Genomic DNA, 24,834 nt, shown 5'->3' on the forward strand with positions numbered 1-24,834 from the left:
TGAATAGTTTATTCTTTCAACGTAAGATGTTTCCGAAAAAGGATTAAAATAATCTATAATCCCCTAAGGAAAAAAAAAAAAACTGGTGATTGATTGTTTTTGGCTAGGGAGGGAAAGAAGTGGAAAAGGCTTTAATACTTAAGTGGAGTTTAGTAAGTTATTCTGTAGTTTTAGAGTGAGTACATCACATATAAAATAAATGAACAACTTATAATAATTTGTGAATAGCCTACCAAATCCTGGAACACGTTTGAGAGTGGCTTTGAGGCAAATTTTCTCTAATCTGAGGTAGCTGTATCTCATCAGACAATTCCACAGGAACATCCAGTCCATTCTTGTCCGATGATTCATGATAATGACACTTCTTTCTCCAGGAACAAATGCATCACCTGTTATAATCACTTTTACACCAAACATGGTCTCCAGCAATGCCTACAGAAAAAGCAATACAGATACTTAACAATTTAAAGTTATGATTTTCCATAGGTAAATTTTATCATGTCCTATAAATAAATCTGATTTCTAATAAGGCAAAAGCATGTTATTCTTGCTTCTATAATAAATTAAGAAAAGTTAATCTGGAAGAACATGAAGGCACTGTTTCTATTTTCAGTTCTACTAATTTAAGTTTCTGGCAGCTCCCTAATTTAAAAATGCTAACTTTCATTGAAATCTTCAAGATGGGTTATTAAGACAAAAAGAAAAAGTACAAAAGGCATACAAAAAGTTTCCACTGTGTAATTTTTTCAGGTTATACACATATAAGATTTTTAAATTTTTTAATAAAAAGAATAGTCAAGAAATTTAATACTGAACATAGGACTGAGGGAACAGAGAGTCAAATTTTTCATTTTATACCTTTCTGTACTAAGATTTGTTTTAAACAAATACACATATCTGTTTATTTTTTAAATATATAAAGAATGTATATTTACTAAAGTGCTGCAGCCCCAGTACCTACAACAGTGCTTGACACATAGAAGATCAAATATTTGCCAAATTTGCTCAATTAACTTTTCTGATGGCCAGGCATAAAGTATATATGAAATATTTAGAAGAAAATAAATTACAGACTGAAGTTCTTGAAAGAACAATAACATATTAATACTGATTTCAATGCCCATTTAAATTTTTGAATAATTTACATGTAACTAATTTACTAGTTAATAAATATTTGACTAATGGAGAGAAAACTGGTCCACAGCAGACAAAAGACAAGAAAATCTAAAGTTCTCTGGCAATATTATGAAAACTTTGATCAAAGTATAGCAAAGAAACTGTGGTACAGTTATGCAATGGAATATGATACAACAATGAAAACAAATGAACTATGGATATCTACAGCAACATGGACAACATACAAGCATAATGTTGAGAGAAAAAAAACAAACAAGAATATATACATTAAGTGTCCATATATAAATCTTTCTGAAACAGACAGTAACTAAGATATTCTAGGGATAAATATACAGATGGTAAAAATACAAGTGGTAAAATTAAAAAGAAAAGCAAGGAAATAACTAACTTACAAGTCAGGACAGTAGCTACTTCTACTAAATAGGAAGGTGTTGCGACTGGGAAGCTAGGGGGCTTGCTGACCATTTCCTACTTCTTGATTTGGCTGATAGTTACACTTTAAAATTATTAAAGTGCCTTTATGTTTTATTAATTTCCAGTATATTTTAAAAAAGTATAATACAAAAGAACAATAGGACCAAGAAAAAAACAAGTTAAAAGGAATATTAGCTTTAAAAACAAGTTAGATATGTGTTTGTTATTATGTCCACAGTATTACAGAGTCAGAGGGTTAAGATGTACAACATGATCATTTGGGCTAAAGTAGCTACAAAATGCCTGCGGTTTTCGTCAAATTTTCAAAAGCGTCCATAACCACTCAAATAGTTATAATCCACCCCCATCCCACTCCAAAGTCTGGGAACTTAAGTTCCAATGTAGAAGAGAGTTCAGGAGGGAGAGGATCAGGGAGGAGCCCTCTAGACTTGGACCCACAGCAAGAAATAACCATTTTTCCACTTAAAGTGTAAAGGGCTGTCAACTACCAAAGTGAATCACTGAATTTATATGTCTTGGCCCAGATGACAAGTCTGAAGTCACCATCCAAGGTTAGTTTAGATCAACCCCACTCTGCATTCCAAATATGATATACTTTTCAGATTTTGCAAAGAACTGAAATGCAAGGAACCCTTCCTTTAACTGGTAGAAAGAGGCAGCTGACTACTAATTGTATGTTGTACTATAGAAAACAGTTAAAAATCTTAAGCCTGTAATTCCCAAACAAACACCAACTCTAACCTTACATGTGTAATTTCTAATACATGTTTCCTATGAATCCCAAAACAATCGTTAGCCTTTCGTTATAGTGAATGTCAAAAAAAAAAATCCTAGACTGTAGAGGAGCATATCATGAAGTATTCTCCTCCCTGCCATCCAGCACTCTATCAGAATGTGCCTGAAAGTTATATATAATCTTCTGGGCAGCCTAGATCTCTAGTTCACATTAATCATTTTTAATACCAGATAAGACATACCCAGTCAACGTTATTTACAGCTCCTGCAAAAGCAGAATAACAAATACACTACAGAAATAAAGTTGTAATGCCTGTAAAGAACTCCAGAATTCAAATATTCCAGATCAAAAACTGTTTAAAAAAAAAAAAGACACTATTCTCATGTTTCTCATATTTGTTCTGTTTGTTTCTAGTACAGAAAATAACAGTTTTAGCAGTAAGAAACTAATCTTTATAATGTTTTATGTCTTAAACTGAACCAAGAGTGATAATTCTCATGACTTTTACTTAACTGGTCAAAGATCTCGCCTAGAATTAGAAATACAGAAGTAATTTCTGAGGATCTTTTATATACCACTATTTACTACCTCCAAGTGTGTATGAAAACAAAGATGAATGGGTCCCCTCATGATCACAGACAATCAGTTTTGCCATCATGCCCCATGTTCTTATTTATTACTCCAGTGGATCTTTACTTAGTCTGATGTAAGAAAGATCTATGACGTTCCTCATCTCCAAGTCTGCCTTGGCTTTTCAGACTAAGCTTAGGCCCGGCTCCTCAAATCCTTAGCTATTTAAAGACGTGCAATCCCAAGTCATTCATCAATCCCAAATCATTCATCAAAGACTGAGACCCCCTTTCTTAAGGGCAGCAGTCTAGACGGAAATTATATTCAGTAATCTATGTTTGTTGAACACCTGTTGTGTTCTAGGATGGGAATGGAATCAGCAAGCTGTGGAAGAGACATGTGTCCTAGATGGGGAGTTAGAAAATGCCTGCTGGATTCCTACGACATGATTTACGGTGAAAGGACAGTTCTAATAATCTCAGTAATTAGCTAACAAACACTGTTGGAAAGACTCAGAATTTTCAGAAGGAAAAACTGCTCTGGGCACAAGCAAAGTTTGACCTGACACTATTGATTATGCTGAACAGAACCATTCAAAAGTTAAATGAACAAGGATATGTACTCCTCATTACAAAAATGTTCCAAGGGAGACCGAATTGCAGACTAGAAGTCCTTTGCAGACTTCAGGAAAGGATTCTCAGACACACAGGTAAGTTAGACTAGGTGACCTCTAAGTCTCATCTAACTCTAAGATTCTAAATGATTTTTATTGTGGTACCTCATTTAACAGAAAATGTGCGAGTTAAAAATAGTAAGATAAGAAAAATCTTGCCAATGAAATCATTTTAAGGAACAGGTGAAGCTTACAAAAGAAAAGTTCATTTGTGACCATTTTTGTGAAGCAATAATTAGTCTAAATGCATTTACCCTAATTTATTTTTACTGAAAAATGATTTTTAACTGGTTGGGATTGCTTAAAATAAAGTACACCTATGGGGAGAGAAAGCTAAATTCCTTCTGAATGAAAAATGATCTGCTGTACTATTTGCTTCAAAATAAAAACTCCATTAGCACCTTATGAAGGTATGAAATAAAAGATATAAAAGACACCCTGACAGTTTTTCCTCCATTTCTTTTAACAGAGGTGTTCACTTTCTCAAAACTAGAACATCAACTTTCTATAACCTCGCTACAAGGGATTCAACTTCTATAACTTTCTAACTGAATGACTCTCTGCTCGATATGCCACTACTGGTGAGTAAGCCAGTGAGTTAAAAAGTTGAGTAACAGAAGTTTTTGCAAATATACACCAATTTAACACTACAGTGGTGGTTGAATCTTGCCTATATGATAAGCTCTGAAGACAGGTAAGAAGGCAAAAGTCAGGAATAGCTGAAATTACCCTTGAATATCTCATAGGAAAGTACCTACAAGAGACCAGCACACATCAGTAAGACAAGCTCAGCCTGTTTTTTCTAAATGTTGGACCAGATTTCTCCAACTGACCATCAGATGAAATTATTGGTTTGCATATTGTTTTAAACACAAGAATCATATTCAGCACCGGACCACTCACATTTCAAACATTCAGTCTCATCTCTCCACTCTCCCCATATCCACCCTAGTACACGTAAGTGAAGCTGTAGAAGGTAAATAGATATATGACATAATTCTGCTGTAACAGTAGTGGTACTAGTAGTAACAGTAGTAGGAGCAGCTATGGCAGAATTTGTCCAGTTAATTTGTCCATTTCTTCCAGAGTAATAGATTTTAATTGTGTACATGGCTGTCAGAAAAAAAGACTACAGTTCCCAGATTCTGTTACAGCTTTAAGCTGTTCTCACCAATGGGGTGAGCAAGAGAGATTATGTACAACTTGTAATTCACTGGTCTAAAGGGAAAGCACTTGCTCTGGACTTCCTTCCCTCCCCACTTCCTGCTGAGTGGGGGAAAGAAGGGGTAGTGAACAGTCTTGACCATATAGAAGAGGATATTATGCCAGGCTGGGTGGAAGGAATCGGAGTCCCTGAGTGACATCAGGGAACAAAGCTAACCTGTCAACCTGGACTTGAGGGTGAATAAAGTTCTGCCTTTTTCCAGCCACTATGTTTTGAACTTTCTTTGATAATGTAGTTTAGCCTATCCCCTAAAACTTTTATAGTAGCAAACATTTACTGCTTGCTTTGGAAAGGCTGTGTTCATTATCTCATCTAGTCATCACAATAACTCTGTGGTAGGCAGTATTAGAACTCCTTTATTTATTTATTTATTTTTAAACAGATGAAGGAAGAGAAGTTTAGAGAAGCTAAGTAGTTTAGCCAAGATCAAATGACTAGAAAGTGGGAAGGCCAACAGTGAAACCAAAATTCTGTTTCTAATACCTGTACGAATAAGCAGTCTGCTTATATTGGCTTTCCAAAGAAATCAGATTGATTTAGACCCTGGAAAGCATAACAATTGCAATGATTTCTACCAATGTAGTAACTTAAGAAAATACTCAAAACTCTTACGGTTTTGGTGGAGAGACTCAGCCAAAAACATGTAATTTATAATCAAAAAGTCATACACTGTGGAAAATTTATCACATTAAAGAAAACAAAGTGTAGCAGCAACATATGACTGTTATTATAAAAAAATAATTTACCTCTAAATGTTTGCTTTAGAATCAGATACACATTGCTGACTCTGGAATGGATCTCAAAAGATCATCTACCCCTTATTGTACAGATGATGAAATAAAAACCTTAAAGTTATGTAAATGACTTGAAAATTTATAACTTTCAAAACAAAATGTCTCTGATTTTATAATGACTATAAATAGCATGATATAACAGTTTGTAGATGACTTATTAGAAATAGCTCCTAGTGATGGTTAATTTTATGTAACTGAACAATACGCTTATTTCACTTAATATAAATATTTCATGGAGAAATGCTTTATAAATAAATGAGTAATGGTGATTGAAACAATACCACAAAATGAATATTTTACATTAAATCATATGTTTGATGGCTGCAACAAAACACTGGGCTTCATATCTTAAAAGCTGATTTAAAAATCGAACTCTAAAAAGTCATGGCCTGGAAAGTCAACTTCTGTCCTCTAACAAAGGAAGTAGTCTTTCAGTCAAATGAAAGCCAGAAAAGAAACTAGTCAAGTTGTGTAAATCTACAACTAGAAAGACAGTTTAGGTAGAGAACTATTATCTATCTCCACAAGGACAGAGGTCATATGCTAGGATGGTCGACACTTAAGAGTTAATAAATTAATAATAAATAAATGAGTGTACAGGGATCCTGCTGCTACTTTTTCAATAAACACAAGTTACAACACAAAACATCCTTCTAGTAAGAGAAAGAAATTTTGCCTGAAAGATAAGGAGGATATATACTAATAATGTAGGAATTATGCAAATATTCAATGCAAAGTATTTCCTACAGGAAAAATAGAAAGAGGATGAGGGCTCTAACAGTAAGTGGCACCACACTTAACTACCCAGCTGACTTACAGGAAAATATAGTCAGTATAATTACAACTTGAGGAATCTCAAGAAAGTAGTGAAACCAATAAAAGAACCCAATGTAAGTTCTAGAACTTTACAGTATTTTAAATCAAAATCCACTGTGTAAACAAAACACAGATTAGAGATGGCAAAATAGAGGGTCACAGTGAACCTGGTGACCTGTGTAACAATCTAAGCAATCTAACATACATATAATTGTGGACACAAAAGGCTAAAAGAGAGTAAACGGGGCAGAAAAAAATATGTAAAGAAATAATGGCCCCAAATTTCCCAATCTGGACAAAAACAAAGCTACAGATCTAAGACGTCCAATGGAACATGGCAAAATAAAGAAAACTATACCTAAGCATATCATAATCAAACTGCTAAAAAACAGAGAAATCTTTAAAGCAGCCAGAGGAAAATGACACATTACATAAAGGGAAGCAACAACACGTATGATAGCTAACTTTTTATCAAAAACAATGGAGAACTTCAAGAGGAACATAAGACAGGGAACTTCAAAGTGGGGGGTGGGGAGCCCCGCAGGGGGAGTCATCCCAGAAATGCCAGCAACATTAGCCTTCAAAAATAGAGGCAAACTTAAACTTTTAATTAAATAAAAACAGAATCCCTCTACAGGAGCCCTCACTACAAGAAAAGCTTAAGAAAGTTCTTCAGGCTGATGGGAAATGTCACTAGATAGAAACTGTACCTTACAGGAAGAATAAAGAACACTGTGGGACTTCCCTGGTGGCACAGTGGTTAAGAATCCTCCTGCCAATGCAGGGAACATGGGGTCGATCCCTGCTCCAGGAAGATCCCACATGCTGCAGAGCAGCTAAGCCCGTGTGCCACAACTACTGAGCCTGCACTCCGTAACTACTGGGCCCACACGTCACAACTACTGAAACCTGTACGCCTAGAGCCTGTGCTCTGCAACAAGAGAAGCCACCAGAGTGAGAAGCCCACGCACCACAACGAAAGGTAGCCCCAGCTTGCCACAACTAGAGAAAGCCCACGTGTAGCACTGAAGACCCAACACAGCCAAAAAACAAAAAACACTGTAAATGGATGATATTTAAATAAAACACTGTTCTACAGAGTTTACTGTGTAAGTGGATGCAATATGACAATAACAGCACAAAGAATGTGAGAATAAATGCACCACACTGTTACAAGGCTCTTACATTTTATACGTAGTAAAGTTACTCTAGGTGGACTGTGACACACTAAGGATACATTACGTAATCCCTAAAGGCATGATTTTATAACATTTATAAAAATATAAACATATATATATATATATATATATAAATTTTTCTTTCAACAAATAGAGGAGAGAATACTGCACAATTCTTGATACTAAAGTTTGAGATAGTTTGACCCTGAAACTTCTTTATGTTTGTCCACTCATCCAATGAGTATTTACTAATATGCTCCTTGTTCCAGGTATTTCAGCAACCTATGTCTTTGGTTTCTCTAGAAAAAGAAAAGGCTTTCTATTTCTTGCCAACTTTCCTCTTCCACTGCAAGCGAATCATCTCACTAATGAAACTGATTTTATTACAAGTTGTTGGTTTCTCAGATTCCCACCCCCCCCAAAGTCAGGTATTCCCTGGCTTGAAAAGAACTCCAAACCTTCTTTAGAAACAATCATGAGGCGCCACTGAGTTTCTTACCATCTGGAATGGTTAAGGTACCAGGTGACTCTGACCAACACTTGAAGGTTTTCTTATCACCTAAAGCTCTAATGGCAGCAGACAAACTGGGTTTAATCTCAACTCTGTTTAAATAATTTGCTTATGCATGTGAACTTGGGCAAATTATTAAATTTCTCAAAACTTCCATTTCCTCTTCTGTAAAATGGGGATAATGGTGGCACCTAAAATGCAGCTGTCTTATTAAAGCACTTAGCATAACATCTGCCACGTAAGTGGTCAATAGCTATGATCATCATTACCCTTCGGTTTTTAGTTTGATTTTTCCTTTTAACAAAACCTCCTAATTCTTCTCCTTATATCTGAATTAAATACGCCATACCTTTCCACAGGTATTTATCTACCAGTAGGTTACAATCCCTTTAGTTTGTGCCTGTACAAAAGTCAGCTTTAAGTACAAATAGAGAAAAGAAAATGCGAAGGAGGAGGAGACTACTTTTAGTTTAACAATATCACATTTCATAAAAGATATGCCTGAATAAAATATTTTTAATTAACCTTGTAACAAGGGAGGAATATAATCTGTAAAATTATTCATCACAGGATTTCTTTTTAAAATATGAGAAGGAGAGTGCACTGTAAACAATTTATTAAAATTCAATTTACAGGGAACTTTTGAGAAACGTCTACTCTATCAAGGTAGGTACTCCCCCACCAACCACTGTTTCTGGAAATCTTTCCCTATCAACCTCCACCTGAGGGGTCTATAGCATCAGCATTGATACTTTCCTCTCTACAAACACAACAATGGCAGTCTGCCTGAGGGGAAAAAGACAACCCATTCAAAAGAAACAGGTAGAGAAGACCCTTCGACAAGTGAAGGAAGAGTATTCCCTCCTTCTTCTCCTTTTCAGGTATTATACTCACCACCTCCACCAAGACAGGTCAATAAACCCAGTAAAATTAAGTTCCAGGTGTTGCTCAGGGAAAAGAAGGAACAGAACACTCTCAGGAAATATGACCCATTCAAGGTAAAGGAGGCTGCTTGCACAACGCTTCATTTTTGGAGAAGGCACTGCTCTTAAGCAACAACAAAGGGCTGAAACCAGTTCAGTGCCAGAGAAGGGAGAAGTATAGACTGGAAACCTATAAGGAGTAACCAGCTCTCAGGGTCAGAGGGACATGTGCTCAGAGCAGTATGCACAGACCTCGTAGCAAATATCTAGCTGTTCCAAGAATTTACTATACATTTTGTATGCACTTTTACCTCACACGTTTTCAACCCAGCCCACAGACAAAATCACATCATTCCTAAATTCTGTGGTTACTGGGGCGACTTGATCACATCAATGTCACAAGTTTTAAAAAGTCTGTTATCTGAATCTTAATTTTTATCATTTTATAAAATAAATGGAGGAGGTGGAGACAAGACAGCGAAGTACAAGAACATGAGTGCACTTCTTCTTACAAAAACACCAAAACCACAACTAACTGCTGAACAATCATCAACCAAAAAAAAACACTCGAACCTACCAAAAAAGATACCCTACATCTAAAGACAAAGGAGCGACAACGAGACAGTAGAACGGGCGGAAACACGATAAAATCAAATCCCATACCTGCTGGGTGGGCAACCCACAAATTGGAAAATAATTATACCACAGAAGTTCTCTCACAGGAGTGAAAATTCTGAGCCCCACATCAGGCTCCCCAGCCTGTGGGTCTGGCAAAAGGAGAAGGAGGCCCCAGAGAATCCAGCTTTGAAGGCCAGCAGGGTTTGAAAGGAGGGATTCCACAGGGCTGGGGCAAACAGAAATTCCACTCTTGGAGGGCTCACACAAGGTCTCGTGTGCACCAGGACCCAGGGAAAAAAGCAGTGACCCCATAAGAGTCTGGGCCAGACCTACGTGCTGGTATTAGAGGGTCTCCTGCAAAGGAGGGGACACACTGTGGCTCACCTCGGGTACAAAAACACTGGTGGCGATAGTTCTGGGGAGTACTCATTGACGTGAGCCCTCCTGGAGGCCACCATTTTATGACCAAGACCTGGCCCTACCAACAGCCTGTAGGCTCCAGTGATAGGATACCTTAAGCCAAACAAACAAGGGTGGGGGGGGGGGGTGTGGAGATGCAGCCCCACCCATCAGGAGACAGGCTAGTTAAAGTCTTCCTGAGCACACAGCTGCCAGATAAACACACCCCCTGACACAGACCTGCCCACCAGAAGGACAAGACACAGCTCCACCCACCAGTGTGCAGGAACCAGTCAATCCCACCCGGAAACCTGCATAAGCCTCTCAGACAGCATCATCCACCAGCGGCCAGACAGTAGAAGCAAGAATGGAAACTGCAATCACAGAAAGTTAGACAAAATGGGATGAGAGAGGAATATGTCCCAGATGAAGGAACAAGATAAAATCCCAGAAGAAAAACAAAGTGAAGTGGAGATAGGCAATCTACCTGAAAAGAATTCAGAGCAATGATAGTAAAGATGATCCAAGATCTCAGAAAAAGAATGGAGGCACAGATCTAGACGATGCAAGAAATATTTAACAAAGACCTAGGAGAAATAAAGAATAAACACACAGATGAACAATAACTGAAATAAAAAATACACTACAAAGGGGCTTCCCTAGTGGCGCAGTGGTTGAGAGTCTGCCTGCCAATGCAGGGCACACAGGTTCGTGCCCCGGTCCGGGAAGATCCCACATGCCGCGGAGTGGCTGGGCCCGTGAGCCATGGCCCCTGAGCCTGCGTGTCCGGAGCCTGTGCTCTGCAACAGGACAGGCCACAACAGTGAGAGGCCTGCGTACAGCAAAAAAAAAAAGCTACAAAGAATCAATAGCAGGATAAATGAGGCAGAATAACAGATAAATGAGCTGGAAGACAGAATGGTGGAAATCAATGCCGTGGAACAGAATAAAGAAAAAGGAATAAAAAGAAATGAGGACACACGAGAACAGTCTAAAAGGCCTCTGGGACAATATTAAATGCACCAACATTCGCATTATAGGGATCCCAGAAGGAGAAGAGAGAGAGAAAGGGCCTGAGAAAATATTTGAATAGATAATACCTGAAAACTTCCCTAACTTGGGAAAAGAAACAGTCACCCGAGTCCAGGAAGCACAAAGATAAGCCCAAGGAGGAACACATAGTAATCACACTGACAAAAATTAAAGACAAAAAATATAAAAAGCAACAAGAGGGGCTTCCCTGGTGGCGCAGTGGTTGAGAGTCCGCCTGCCGATGCAGGGGACGCAGGTTCATGCCCCGGTCCAGGAGGATCCCACATGCCACAGAGCAGCTGGGCCCATGAGCCATGGCCGCTGGGCCTGCGCGTCCGGAGCCTGTGCTCCCCAACGGGAGAGGCTGCAGCAGTGAGAGGCCCGTGTACCGAAAAAAAAAAAGCAACAAGAGAAAAGCAACAAGTAACATACAAGGGAACCCTGTAAGGTTATCAGCTGATTTTTCAGCAGAAACTCTGCAGGTCAGAAGGGAGTGACATGATATACAATATTTTAAGTGATGAATGGGAAGAACCTACAACCAAGAATACTCTACCCAACAAGGCTCTCAATCAGATGCAACAGAAATCAAAAGCTTTACAGACAAACAAAAGCTAAGAGAATTCAGCAACACCAGACCACCTTTGCAACAAATGCTGAAGGAACCTCTCTAGCTGGAAAAGAAAAAGCCACAACTAAAAACCAGAAGATTACGAGTGGAAAACCTCAACGGTAAAGGCAAACATGAAGTAAAGGTAGGAAACCATCCACACACAAATATGATATCAAACCCAGCAATCATGAGAAGATGACAGTACAAATACAGGCTATTGAAAATGCATTTGAAATGAAAAGACCAGCAAATTAAAACAATGCTTTTTATATACAGAGTGCTATTCAAAACCTCGTGGTAAACACACACCAAAAATCTACAATAGATACGCACACAAAAAAGAAAAAGGAATCCAAACACAACACTAAGATTAGTCATAAAAGCCTAAGAGAAGAGAACAAAAGAGGAAGGGATGAAAAAAACCCTACAAAAACAAAAAACAACATTGCAGTAAGAACATACATATTGATAATTACCTTAAACTTAAATGGATTAAATACCTCAACCAAAAGACTGTCAAAAATTAAATACAAAGAAAAAATTAAATACAAAGAAAAAAAATAAAAATATTAAAAAATATTAAACAAGGGAAAAGCAACAAATAACATACAAGGGAATCCCCATAAGGTTATCAGGTGATTTTTCAGCAGAAACTATGCAGGCCAGAAGGGAGTGGCAGGATATGTTTAAAGTGACGAAAGGGAAAAACCTACAAACAAGATTACTCTACCCAGCAAGGATCGCATTCATATTCAACAGAGAAATCAAAAGCTTTACAGACAAGCAAAAGCTAAGAGAATTAATAAGCACCACCAAACCAGCTTTACAACAAATGCTAAAGGAACATCTCTAGGCAAGAAACACAAGAGAAGAAACAGACCTACAAAGACAAACCCAAAACAATAAAGAAAATGGTAACAGGAACATACATATAGATAATTACCTTAAATATAAATGGGTTAAATGCTCCAACTAAAAGACAAAGGCTGAATGGATACAAAAACAAGACCCGTATATTTGCTGTCTACAAGAGACCCACTTCAGATCTAGGGACACATACAGACTGAAAGAGAGGGGATGGAAGAAGGTATTCCATGCAAATGGAAATCAAAAGAAAGCTGGAGTAGCAATACTCATAACAGACAAAAAGACTTTAAAATAAAGACTGTTACAAGAGACAAAGAAGGACACTACATAATGATGAAGGGATCAATCCGAGAAGAAATAACAATTACAAGTATATATGCACCCAACATAGGAGCACCTCAATATATAAGGCAAACGCTAACAGTCATAAAAGGAGAAATCGACGGTAACACAATAATAGTGGGGGACTCTAACACCCCACTTTTAACAATGAACAGATCATCCAGACAGAAAATCAGTAAGGAAACACAGGCCAAGAGGCACATGAAAAGATGCTCAACATTGCTAATTATTAGAGAAATGCAAATCAAAACTACAATGAGATATCACATCACACCGATCAGAATGGCCATCATCAAAAAGTCTACAAACAATAAATGATGGAGAGGGTGTGGAGAAAATGGAAGCCTCCTACACTGTTAGCGGGAATGTAAATTGGTAGAGCCACTATGGAAAACAGTATGGAGCATCCTTAGAAAACTAAAAACAGAACTACCATATGATCCAACAATCCCACTCCTGGGCATATATCTGGATAAAACTATGGTTCAAAAGCATACATGCACCCCAATGTTCATTGCAGCACTGTTTATGATAGGCAAGACATGGAAGCAACCTAATGTCCGTTGACCGATTAATGGATAAAGATGTGGTACATACATACAATGGAATATTACTCTGCCATTAAAAAGAATGAAATAATGCCATTTGCAACAACATGGATAGACCTGGAGATTATCATACTAAGTGAAGTAAGTCAGACAGAGAAAGACAAGTATCATATGATATTGCTTGTATGCGGAATCTTAAAAAAAAAAAAAAGATACAAATGCACTTATCCAGAAACACACTCACAAACTTATGGTTACCAAAGGGGAAGGAGTGGGGGGGAGAGGATAAACTGGGAGTTTGGGATTGACATATACATACATTATATTTAAAAGAGATAACCAACAAGGACCTACTGTATAGCACAGGGAACTCTGCTCAATATTCTGTAATAACCTAAATGGGAAAAGAATTTGAAAAAGAATAGATACATGTATATTAAATAAATAAATAAGACCAAAAAAAAGAAGCAGCATGAGAAATACAAAATAAAATAGAATAGGGCTTCCCTGGTGGTGCAGTGGTTAAGAATCCTCCTGCCAATGCAGGGGACACGGGTTCAAGCCCTCGTCTGGCAAGATCCCACAGGCTGCAGAGCAACTAAGCCCGTGTGCCACAACTACTGAGCCTGCATTCTAGAGCCTGTGAACCACAACTACTGAGCCTGTGTGCCACAACTACTGAAGCCCATGTGCCTAAGGCTCGTGCTCCGCAACAAGAGAAGCCACCGCAATGAGAAGCCCGCACACCACGATGAAGAGTAGCCCCCGCTTGCCACAACCAGAGAAAACCTGCACGCAGCAACAAAGACCCAATGCAGCCAAAAATAAAATAAATAAATAGAAATAAATAAATAAATACAATAAACGGAAATGCAATATAAAATTAACAATGTAAAAACTCTTCAGTCTGCATCTTTAGATTTTTGCATTTTACTAAAGTATACCCCAATGAAGGAAAATAAAATTCATTAGGAATATGGAAGAAACTCAACTTTGGAATATAGCCCTTAAATACATATTTTATCTCAAGGACACGAATTACTTCATTTCTCTCTTTCATTTAAAGGGGGAAATACAAAAACTAATGTGCTTCTTATGTAACACGAATATGTTTCTTCTAATATTTGACTAAATCTGACTCTAACAAAATACAAATCAATAGGCTAGGCCACTTTGGTATGGTCACTTTGGTACGGTCTCTTTGGTATGGTCTCTTTCTCTGCTGTTTAACTTACCACAGGTAGCGTGAGCCAGGTTGCCACAAGGCGGTTGTTGATCCAGCGATACCAAGATGGGTTTATAAACATCAAAGGTAAAAAGGGACCCAGCATGAAAATGCTTCCAAAAAAGCTTCCCCAAAACAGAGTGAGTATAAAGTATATCCCTCTCCATGACACCATGATTCTGAAAGACACAAAAAAAATCGATATATTTTGTTACTGTAACTGTCCAAATTCAATTTCAGAATGATACATGTAATAATCTTTAATTATAGGGCTACAGAATAGGCCCTGATAAAGAATATGAGCTTGAATGCCCTCTTACATGACCTACAGGTCTAACAAGTCAGAACATTAGAAATGGATACTCTCCCCCAAAACAGATATATTTATCAATGGAACAGAATACAAAGCCCAGAAATAAACCCACACACCTATGGTCAATTAATCTTCGACAGGAAATCCCTGATGGTCCAGTGGCTAGGACTCTGTGCTTCCACTGCAGGGGGCACAGATTGGATCCCTGGCTGGGGAACTAAGGTTCTGCATGCCAGGTGGTGCAGCCAAAAAAAACAAAAAACAAAAATCTTTGACAATGCAAGCAAAAATATACAATGGAGAAAAAACAATCTCTTCAGCAAGTGGTGCTGGAAAAGCTGGACAGCCGCACGTTAATCAATGAAGTTAGAACATACCCTCACATCATACACAAATATAAACTCAAAATGGATTAAATATAGGACATGACACCATAAAACTCCTAGAAGAGAACACAGGCAAAACATTCCCTGACTTAGCAATGTTTCCTTAGGTCAGTCTCCCAAGGCAACAGAAATAAAAGCAAAAATAAACAAATGGGAACTAATCAAACCTATAAGCTTTTATATTGCAAAGGAAACCACAAACAAACGAAAAGACAACCTACAAATGGGAGAAAATATCTGCCAACAATTTGACTGACAAGGCCTTAATTACCAAAATATACAAACAGCTCATACAATTCAATAACAAAAAAACAACCCAATCAAAAAATGGGCAGAAAACCTAAATAAATACTTCTCCAAAGAAGACATACAGATTCTCAATAGGCACATGAAAAGATGCTCAACATCACTAATTATTAGAGAAATACAAATCAAAACTACCATGAGGTACCTCACACTGGTCAGAATGGCCACTGAAACAAATGCTGGAGAGCATGTGGAGAAAAGAGAACCTTCCTACACTGTTGGTGGGAATGTAAATTGGTGCAGCCATCATGGAAAACAGTATGGAGGTTCCTTCAAAAACTAAAAATAGAGCTACCATATGATCAAGCAATCCCACTCCTGGGCATTTATCCAGAGAAAACCAAAATCCGAAAAGATATGTGCACCTCAGTGTTCACAGTAGTACTATTTAAAACAGTCAAGACACAGAAGCAACCTAAATGTCCACTGACAGATGAACAGACAAGAAGATGAGTTATATATACAAAATGGAGTACTACTCAGCCATAAAAAGTAATGAAATAATGCCATTTACAGCAACATGGATGGACCTAGAGATTATCATACTAAGTGAAGTAAATCAGAAAGACAAAGACAAATACCATATGCTATCACTTATACATGGAATCTAAAATATGACACAAATGAACTTATTTATGAAACAGAAACAGACTCAGTCATAGAAAACAAACTTATGTTTACCAAAGGGGAAAGGGGGTAGGGGAGGGAAGCGGTAGGCGTTTTGGATTAGCAGTACAACAACAAGGTAAACAACGTCTTGCTGTATAGCACAGGGAATTAAATTCAATATTCTGTAATAAACCATAATGGAAAAGAATATGAAAAAGAATACATATATGTATAACTGAATCACTCTGCTGTATAGCAGAAACTAACACATTATAAAATCAACTTTTCTCTTTTTTTAAATTGAAATAAAGAAAAAAAAGAGATACTCTCAACTGACTTCCCCAAAAAAAGAAAAAAGCTGTTTAAAAAGCCTTGCTTTTTGTTCTACTTATTAGTATTAACATAAAACTGTATATTTTCTTTTCCAAGACGTTATCCAACGCAAAATTTTAAAATATTCCAGAGTTCGTTTTTTTTTATCTCTTACATGACCTACAGGTCTAACAAGTAGATTTAATGGACTAAGAACTGCAGAACAGCTTCCTAAGGGTGACTGTGCCTGAAAGTGATGGCAATTTTACAGAGTGCACTAAAAAAGAATTTGTTAAATCTAGAAATATTAATTCTTTACATTAGAACCTAAAAGTAATATCTTTGGGCATTTGGTCTTTATGAGCTGAAAGATTAAGTAGAAGTCAGACTCCTCACTCACTTTCTTAATTATTTGCCAATGGATTACTTTTGAGGGTCCTCATAACCAGATGAACAAAATATTGATGTTTTAAAAATAAACTGTTGGAAGCACAGTCTAAAATGAATAATCAAACATTTGATTTTACAACCTAAACTCTATTAGAGCAAAAACATGGTTTGCTTCAGGATAATAAAACCGTGGGAAACATTAAAACCATGATAACAATAATGGCCTTAAAATTTATATATTAAAAAAAGGTATTTCAGGGCTTCCCTGGTTGTGCAGTGGTTAGGAGTCCACCTGCCAACGCGGGGGACACAGGTTCGAGCCCTGGTCCAGGAAGATCCCACATGCCACGGAGCAACTAAGCCCATGCACCACTACTACTGAGCCTGCGTGCCACAACTACTGAAGCCAGTGCACCTAGAGCCCATGCTCCGCAACAAGAGAAGCCACCACAATGAGAAGCCCGTGCACTGCAACAAAGAGGAGACCCCGCTTGCCGCAACTAGAGAAAGCCCGCGCGCAGCAATGAAGACCCAGCGCAGCCAAAAATAAAATAAGTAAAATAAATTTTTTTTAAAAAGGTATTTCAGCAATTAAGACCTCTGAATATTTGAAAAGAATCACAACAGGAAAAAGAAATAAAATTTCAAATGTCATGGTGCTTTAAAAAATGTCAGTCAGACAAACAAAACAGATCAAGTCTCTTACACCGAATCAAGTTTTTCTGCATATTTGGTATATTTTTAAATCTCTACCAATACTTGACAGTGTTATACACAAAATCCTTCAAAGTACAAACAGAACAAGTATCTGCTAAGAACTGGCTTTCTGCTAAACTCTAGATCGGAACTTCTAAGAAGCGGGTTGAGGGAGTGAGGGTGCAGAAAAAGCACACTGGAAAACAGTAGCCAAACAATTTGCTCACACAGGGCCCAGGATGGTCTGTAGTGCTACACAGCCTTGGCTTTGCTTTCTCTGAGGCTCAGCTCCTCCTCTTTGCATTAAAAGACACTATAGGCCACTTCTGTCCAGTCTAAAGTAATAATTTAAAAAGAGCTGCTAAATTTAGTATTCTCAACCCCTATTTCCTTTCATAACCCCTGCCCCCAAAATATCCCTGCAATGCTACTACTCGATTTGAAAACCCCCCTGTAACTACCTTTTTTTAAATCTACTGTTCGTTTCTGTCATTAGCTAGCTCTCTGTTTAGATACTCACCCCTCAACTCCCTGAAGGGCTATACTTCACATTACATCCATATACAACTACTTCCCCATCAAAGGCTCTGACATGCTTCTTCCTCACTTACTGAACTACTTCTCATTCGATGTCATTAAAAGGAAAAAAATTATAGTTAAAGGAGCTTAGGTATCATCTAACAGAATCTTTTCAATTTACAGCGATGAAGCTAATGACCAGAAGAGTTAAGAGGTGCGTCACGTGAATATACTGGGATTACTCAAACCAAGTCTCATCTAAAATTACTTTTCCATCCTACTTCTGTTTCTTCCCTAACCTCTCAATCATGTGTACAGTGATTCGATAAACATGCAAAGAGATTCCTACTGTGTGTCAGGCCCAGTGCCAGTTATTTGGGGATACAACAGTGAACATGACAGACATACCAAGCTCTTACAAACCTAACAGTCTCTCCAGCCCCTCCTTATGAACTCTGCATTTAATCTAGCCCTGTTCTCTCTCTTCTTCCAAGTCTCAAGGATTTGATACAAAACTTGGTTAAGAACTATGCTACTACATGCTTATTTAGAATAAATAAAATTTTAAAAAACCAAAAACTGGCTAAACCAAGTGCTGGTAAGGATGCAGAGCAACCAGAACTCACACGTATTGCTAGTGGGAACGCAAAATGGTATGGCCACATTGGAAAACAGCTTTACAGTTTCTTAAAATATTAAATGTACATTTACGATATAACCCAGCAATCCCACTACTGAATATCCAGGACAAATTGAAAACTTACGTTGACACACAAACCTGCACACAATTGTTTTCAGCAGGATTATTCATAATTGCAAAAAACTAGAAACAACCCAAATGTCAGTCACGGGTGAGGGGATAAACACATTCTAATATATCCATAGAAAGGAATACTACTCAGCAGTGAAAAAACATATGACTGATACATGCAACATCTGGGGTTAACGTCAAATGCATTATGCTGAGTGAAGGAAGCCAGGCTCAAAAGGCATGATTTCTTTTTAACTGTATGTTTTCATTTATATGACATTCTGGAAAAGGCAAAACTATACGGAGGGAACAGATCAGTGGTTGTCAAAAGGTTAGGGGTGGGGGAGTGTTTGACTGTGAAGGGGCAGCACAAGGGAAGTTTTAGGGGTTGAGGAAACTGTTCTATTTCCCAATTGCAGTGATGGTTACAAGACTATGCATTTGTTGAAGCTCACAAAACGTATATTTACTGATTTTTACTGTATGCAGATTAAGAACTAAATTAAAAAGATTATGCTATGTGAGATGAAATCTGATAGAATATTCATTAAGCTCTTATGATCTGGGGAATTCTACACGTCTGGATTATTTCTATTATAATGACATCTAAACTATGTCAAGCTTTTAGAATACGCCAGGCACTGTTTCATATACTTTAAATGTGTGAACCTGTTTAATACAATAATCCCATGGTGTAGATATTTTCATTACCCCACACTTTATATATAAGGATACTGAGGCACAAAGTGGTTAAGTAATATGCTCAAGATTATACAGCTAGTAAATGGCACTGGGATTTGAATCCAGGTAATTTGGTGTCAGAGTCCATGCTCAGTCTAAAATTCAACATTATGTTCTTTTTCAAGCACATACTTCTTTTGTAATTAAACACACACACTTTAAACACTATACAAAATCAAGATGTCATAAATCTAAACTAAATTTTTAATATCTCATGCAAAAATTATTCTAAATGTTAGTGAAGTTTATAGGAACTTAGGAAATCTAACGTCTTTTCTTAACACTCCCTAGTACTTAACATATAGCATACAAAAACTTGGGGAGAGCTGAGGATGGGGGTTGCCAGCTTCTGCTGGAAAGAAATCTGGTTAAATAACTGGTAAATGAACCACCTAATCTTTTAAAATCCTTTAAAGTAAGGGCCACATCACTGCAAAGGTAATCACAAACACCATAATTTAATATTTCTGTGCATTCTTTGTATAATACTGATAGCGTTCTCAAAAAATAAAAGCCATTTGGAAAAGAAATAATCATAGTTTTAAAATGGCATAGCCATTTTATTGCCGAGTACAGATACATAGAACTAAACTGTAGATCTTCTTAAAAAGCTATGCCTACTTCAGTGTAACCCAGGAACTTTTCCCCTTAAGACCACTGTCCCTTCACAATGAGTTAAGATCTCTTACCCACTAACTTCCTAGCTCATAATACGATTCTGATTCTGATGCTTGCCCTTGTCTAACCATCTGTGGTTCCAATGACTACAATGCCAAGCAAAGGCAGGAACCGAAACAGAGCCCACCTGGACTCTTGTTCAGTTGCATATATTATTCCTAGAGTATGACAATGTAGGAGGATACTCCCTGACAAGGATTAAGGGAATGTATTAGGGATACTTACAGTTCCTTGCTCAGGAAGGAAAGACGTTTTACTTCATAAAATTTCCTTAGTTTTTAAATTCACATAACAATTCAAGTATTAACAAGCATTGCTCTCATAGTCTAGGAGGGAAGCTAAGTGTGTTAAGGAACGACTGCAGTTTGGTATGATACATACTGTAATAGAGGTATGTAACAGGTGTTAAGGATAGGTCAAACCAAGGCAAGATGAGCTCTGCTAAAAGGGATTAAAGAAGCTGTTAGACACTTAGAGGATCAGAAATTGCGGGAGAGGAGAGATTACTCCAGACAATAAAAAAAAACATGTAGGGCTTCCCTGGTGGCACAGTGGTTAAGAATCCGCCTGCCAATGCAGGAGACACGGGTTCAAACCCTGGTCTGGGAAGATCCCACATGCCGCAGAGCAACTAAGCCGGTGCTCCACAACTACTAAGCCTGCGCTCTAGAGCCCACATGCCACAACTACTGAAGCCCGCGTGCCTAGAGCCCATGCTCCGCAATTAAGAGAAGCCACGACAATGAGAAGCCCACGCACCAGAACGAAGAGTAGCCCCAGCTAGCTGCAACTAGAGAAGGCCGGCGCACAGCAACGAAGACCCAACACAGCCAAAAATAAAAACAAATAAATAAATAAATTTAAAACAAAAAACAAAAAGAACATGTAGAGTCACAGAAATTTGAAACAGCATGGCTTAAACAAGGAACTGTAACTCATTACGTATTAATGAGGTATAGGGTACACATCGGGGAGCTGCAAGAAATCAAGAAGACCCTGGTCCTAAAGACAAAGTGCACACACCCAGGGCAGGATAGACAACAATACCACCTTGAGCATGTCACCATGGGTGGGAAAAAACCTAAGGCGTATGACTCATGTTTTAGAATAAATGTCAAAAGTGACATGGTGTAGATAAGCCTGGACTCAATAAAACCAACCTGTATACTGATTAAGAGCAAAGAGCTTCTCTGCCCTCTAAAACGGTGCATGAGACTGTCAGCAAAAATCCAGCATTGACAGATGCTGGTATCAAAGAAGGCTGTGAACCAGGAGCACCTGATCCAGTTCCACCTCTCAACAGCCTGATGATCGTGACCACGCCACTTATTAACCAGGATGCTCACAGGTGAGGAAGTCAGGAACAATTCCCTCAAATTTTGAGCACCTAATATTTGCCAGGCACTTTACAAAAGGCTCTCGGTATTTACATACTTAACACCTACAGATTCATATTCATGAACAACCCAAAGGTTCATGACATGTAAGTAATCTGTAACTTTGATGAAACTCAATGTTGAAATTTGAATATTGCAAAACTAGTGCCAAAAAAACAAATCAGGGGTTCCCTGGTGGTACAGTGGTTGGGAGTCCGCCTGCCGATGCAGGGGACACGGGTTCGTGCCCCGGTCCGGGAGGATCCTGCATGCCGTGGAGCGGCTGGGCCCGTGGGCCATGGCCGCTGGGCCTGCGCGTCCCGAGCCTGTGCTCCGCGGCGGGACGGGCCGCAGCAGTGAGGGGCCCGCATGCCGCAAAAAAAAAAACACACAAATCATTTAGGTAGTAATAATCTGGCCAACTATCCAGTATCCTAATCTCAATGGGCCTTTACTCTGTTCTACTTACCGCACATGTACCATAGTGGATTTATAAATTGGAGGTTTTATTATCAAAAGACCTTGCTACAGGGCTTCCCTGGTGGCACAGTGGTTGAGAATCCGCCTGCCGATGCAGGGGACACGGGTTCGTGCCCCGGTCCGGGAAGATCCCACATGCCGCGGAGCGGCTGGGCCCGTGAACCATGGCCGCTGAGCCTGCACGTCCGGAGCCTGTGCTCCGCCATGGGAGAGGCCACAACAGTGGGCGGCCCGCGTACAGCAAAAAAAAAAAAAAAAAGACCTATTACCAGGGGCATTCCTGGAAAATGCAATGGAGAATCCAGAACTGGGACCAGTAAGACTTAAAGGCCAAAAAGTAAATACTGAGTTATAAAAGTAATATGAAGAGTTAAGCATATTGTTTCAGCCTTTGTCTTATCTGAGAAAGTAAAACAGAGTTTCTGGGCTGTGGGGACACACAGCTGAGGGAGTAACTGCTCTGTGGGGTTAAGTAACCATATACCTACTGAATCGTTAATACTGAGACCCCACAAAGTCTTCCCTCACGGACCTTTCAAATGACTGCAACAAGATTTTAGTCCTAGTCCAGTGCACTCCAATAAACCTTTCTGCAATGATGGAAATGTTCAATAGCTGTGCTGTCCAACATGGCTGCCATTAACTACATGTGGCCACTGAGCCCTTGAAATTTGGCTTGTTCAACTGGAGAACTGAATTATTAATTTAATGGTATTTAAATTTAAATGCTGGAGAGGGTGTGGAGAAAAGGGAACACTCTTGGACTGCTGGTGGGAATGTGAACTGGTACAGCCACTATGGAGAAGAGTATGGAGGTTCCTTAAAACTAAAAACAGAACTACCATACGACCCAGCAATCCCACTACTGGGCATATACCCTGAGAAAACCAAAATTCAAAAAGAGTCATGTATCAAAATGTTCACTGCAGCTCTATTTACAATAGCCCGGAGATGGAAACAACCTAAGTGTCCATCATCAGATGAATGGATAAAGAAGATGTGGGACATATATACAATGGAATATTACTCAGCCATAAAAAGAAACGAAATTGAGCTATTTGTAATGAGGTGGATAGACCTAGAGTCTGTCATACAGAGTGAAGTAAGTCAGAAAGAGAAAGACAAATACCGTATGCTAACACATATATATGGAATTTAAGAAAAAAAAATGTCATGAAGAACTTAGGGGTAAGACAGGAATAAAGACACAGACCTACTAGAGAATGGACTTAAGGATATGGGGAGGGGGAAGGGTAAGCTGTGACAAAGCGGGAGAGAGGCATGGACATATACACTACCAAACGTAAAACAGATAGCTAGTGGGAAGCAGCCGCAGAGCACAGAGAGATCAGCTCTGTGCTTTCTGACCACCTGGAGGGGTGGGATAGGGAGGGTGGGAGGGAGGGAGACACAAGAGGGAAGAGATATGGGAACATATGTACATGTATAGCTGATTCACTCTGTTATAAAGCAGAAACTAACACACCATTGTAAAGCAATTATACTCCAATAAAGATGTAAAATAAATAAATAAAACAAGACAAAACAAATAAAAAATTTAAATAGCCACACGTGGCTACTGTATTGAATATGAATAGCACAGCTCTATGCTGACTTACTGGAGCACACTTCTCTGAGGAGTCTGACCAGACCATGAGGAAAGATGAAAATATAGAAACACTGGTGGTTCCCTTTTTATTAGCTGTAATAAAAATTCCAGCTAATCACCCTGCAGTGAAGCCCAAAGTTCATATAACCCTCACCAGTATGCAAGCTTCTTTGTAAGTCCCCTATTTTTTACTGTGCGTAGATTATGAGACATCTGAGGAAAACACTTTAACATGACATTAGATACCAAAACAAACAGAAAAAAGTATACCTGAAAGAAACTATTCAGGGAGAAAAAAACTATCTTTAACATTTTCAGAAAGACAAGAAATACTGCATCTGGTAGGTACTTGTGGGGAAAAAAATTTTAAATAAAATGAAGAATGGAAACATTCAGAGAATGAGAGCTACTGTAAGTTTAAAACACAGCAAATGTTTAGTAAAAACATTAGCAAAAATGAAACACTCAACAGAAGAGTTAGACAATAAAGCTGAAGAAATCCCCCCAAAAGTCAAGCAGAAGATGAAGAGATGGAAAGTAGAAAGAATATTAGAGGACCAAGACAGAGGTCTCATAGGCAAATCGTATAAGCCTCAAAAAGAAAGTAGTGAGAAACTGGAGGGGAGGAAATCAGCAACAAAATAATTCATAGAAACTCCCCAGAACAGGAGGACATGACACTCCACATTAACAGAGCCTACTGAAAGCTAGGATAATGGATGAAAACAAATGCTCACCAGGGCACATCGCTGTAACTTTCCAAACACAGGAAATGATGGACATTCTACAAAACCTCTGGAGGGGATGAAAATGGGTCACATGTAAAGGATCAAAAATTAGACTGGATTTGGACTCGGCAGCAATACCAGAAGCAAGATGAAAACAGAACAATGCCTACAAAATTCTCAAGAAAATTATTCCATCCAGTCACTCTTTCAATCAAGTGTAAGGATAGTAAAAACACTATCGCAAGGTCTCAAAGTTACCTCCCATACAATCTTTTTTCAAGAAGCTATTGGAAAACGG

The 24,834-nt window shown here is 38.4% G+C and overlaps 1 protein-coding gene across 2 annotated transcripts in view; it reads right to left on the reverse strand.

Annotated features, from left to right (window-relative positions):
- The window catches only part of LCLAT1 (lysocardiolipin acyltransferase 1), a 192,815-nt gene that overhangs the window by 117,246 nt on the left and 50,735 nt on the right, over positions 1-24,834 (reverse strand). For both annotated transcript variants that reach the window (XM_079940669.1, XM_079940668.1), the window contains exons 2-3: positions 14,653-14,821; positions 234-432 (exon numbers count right to left, since the gene is read on the reverse strand). In XM_079940669.1, the coding sequence (XP_079796795.1) occupies positions 234-432; positions 14,653-14,817 (364 nt within the window). In that variant the 5' untranslated portion in view covers positions 14,818-14,821. The remainder of the gene's footprint in view (positions 1-233; positions 433-14,652; positions 14,822-24,834) is intronic.

This window comes from Stenella coeruleoalba (assembly GCF_951394435.1).
Source record: "Stenella coeruleoalba genome assembly, chromosome: 13".
NCBI lineage: Eukaryota > Metazoa > Chordata > Mammalia > Artiodactyla > Delphinidae > Stenella > Stenella coeruleoalba.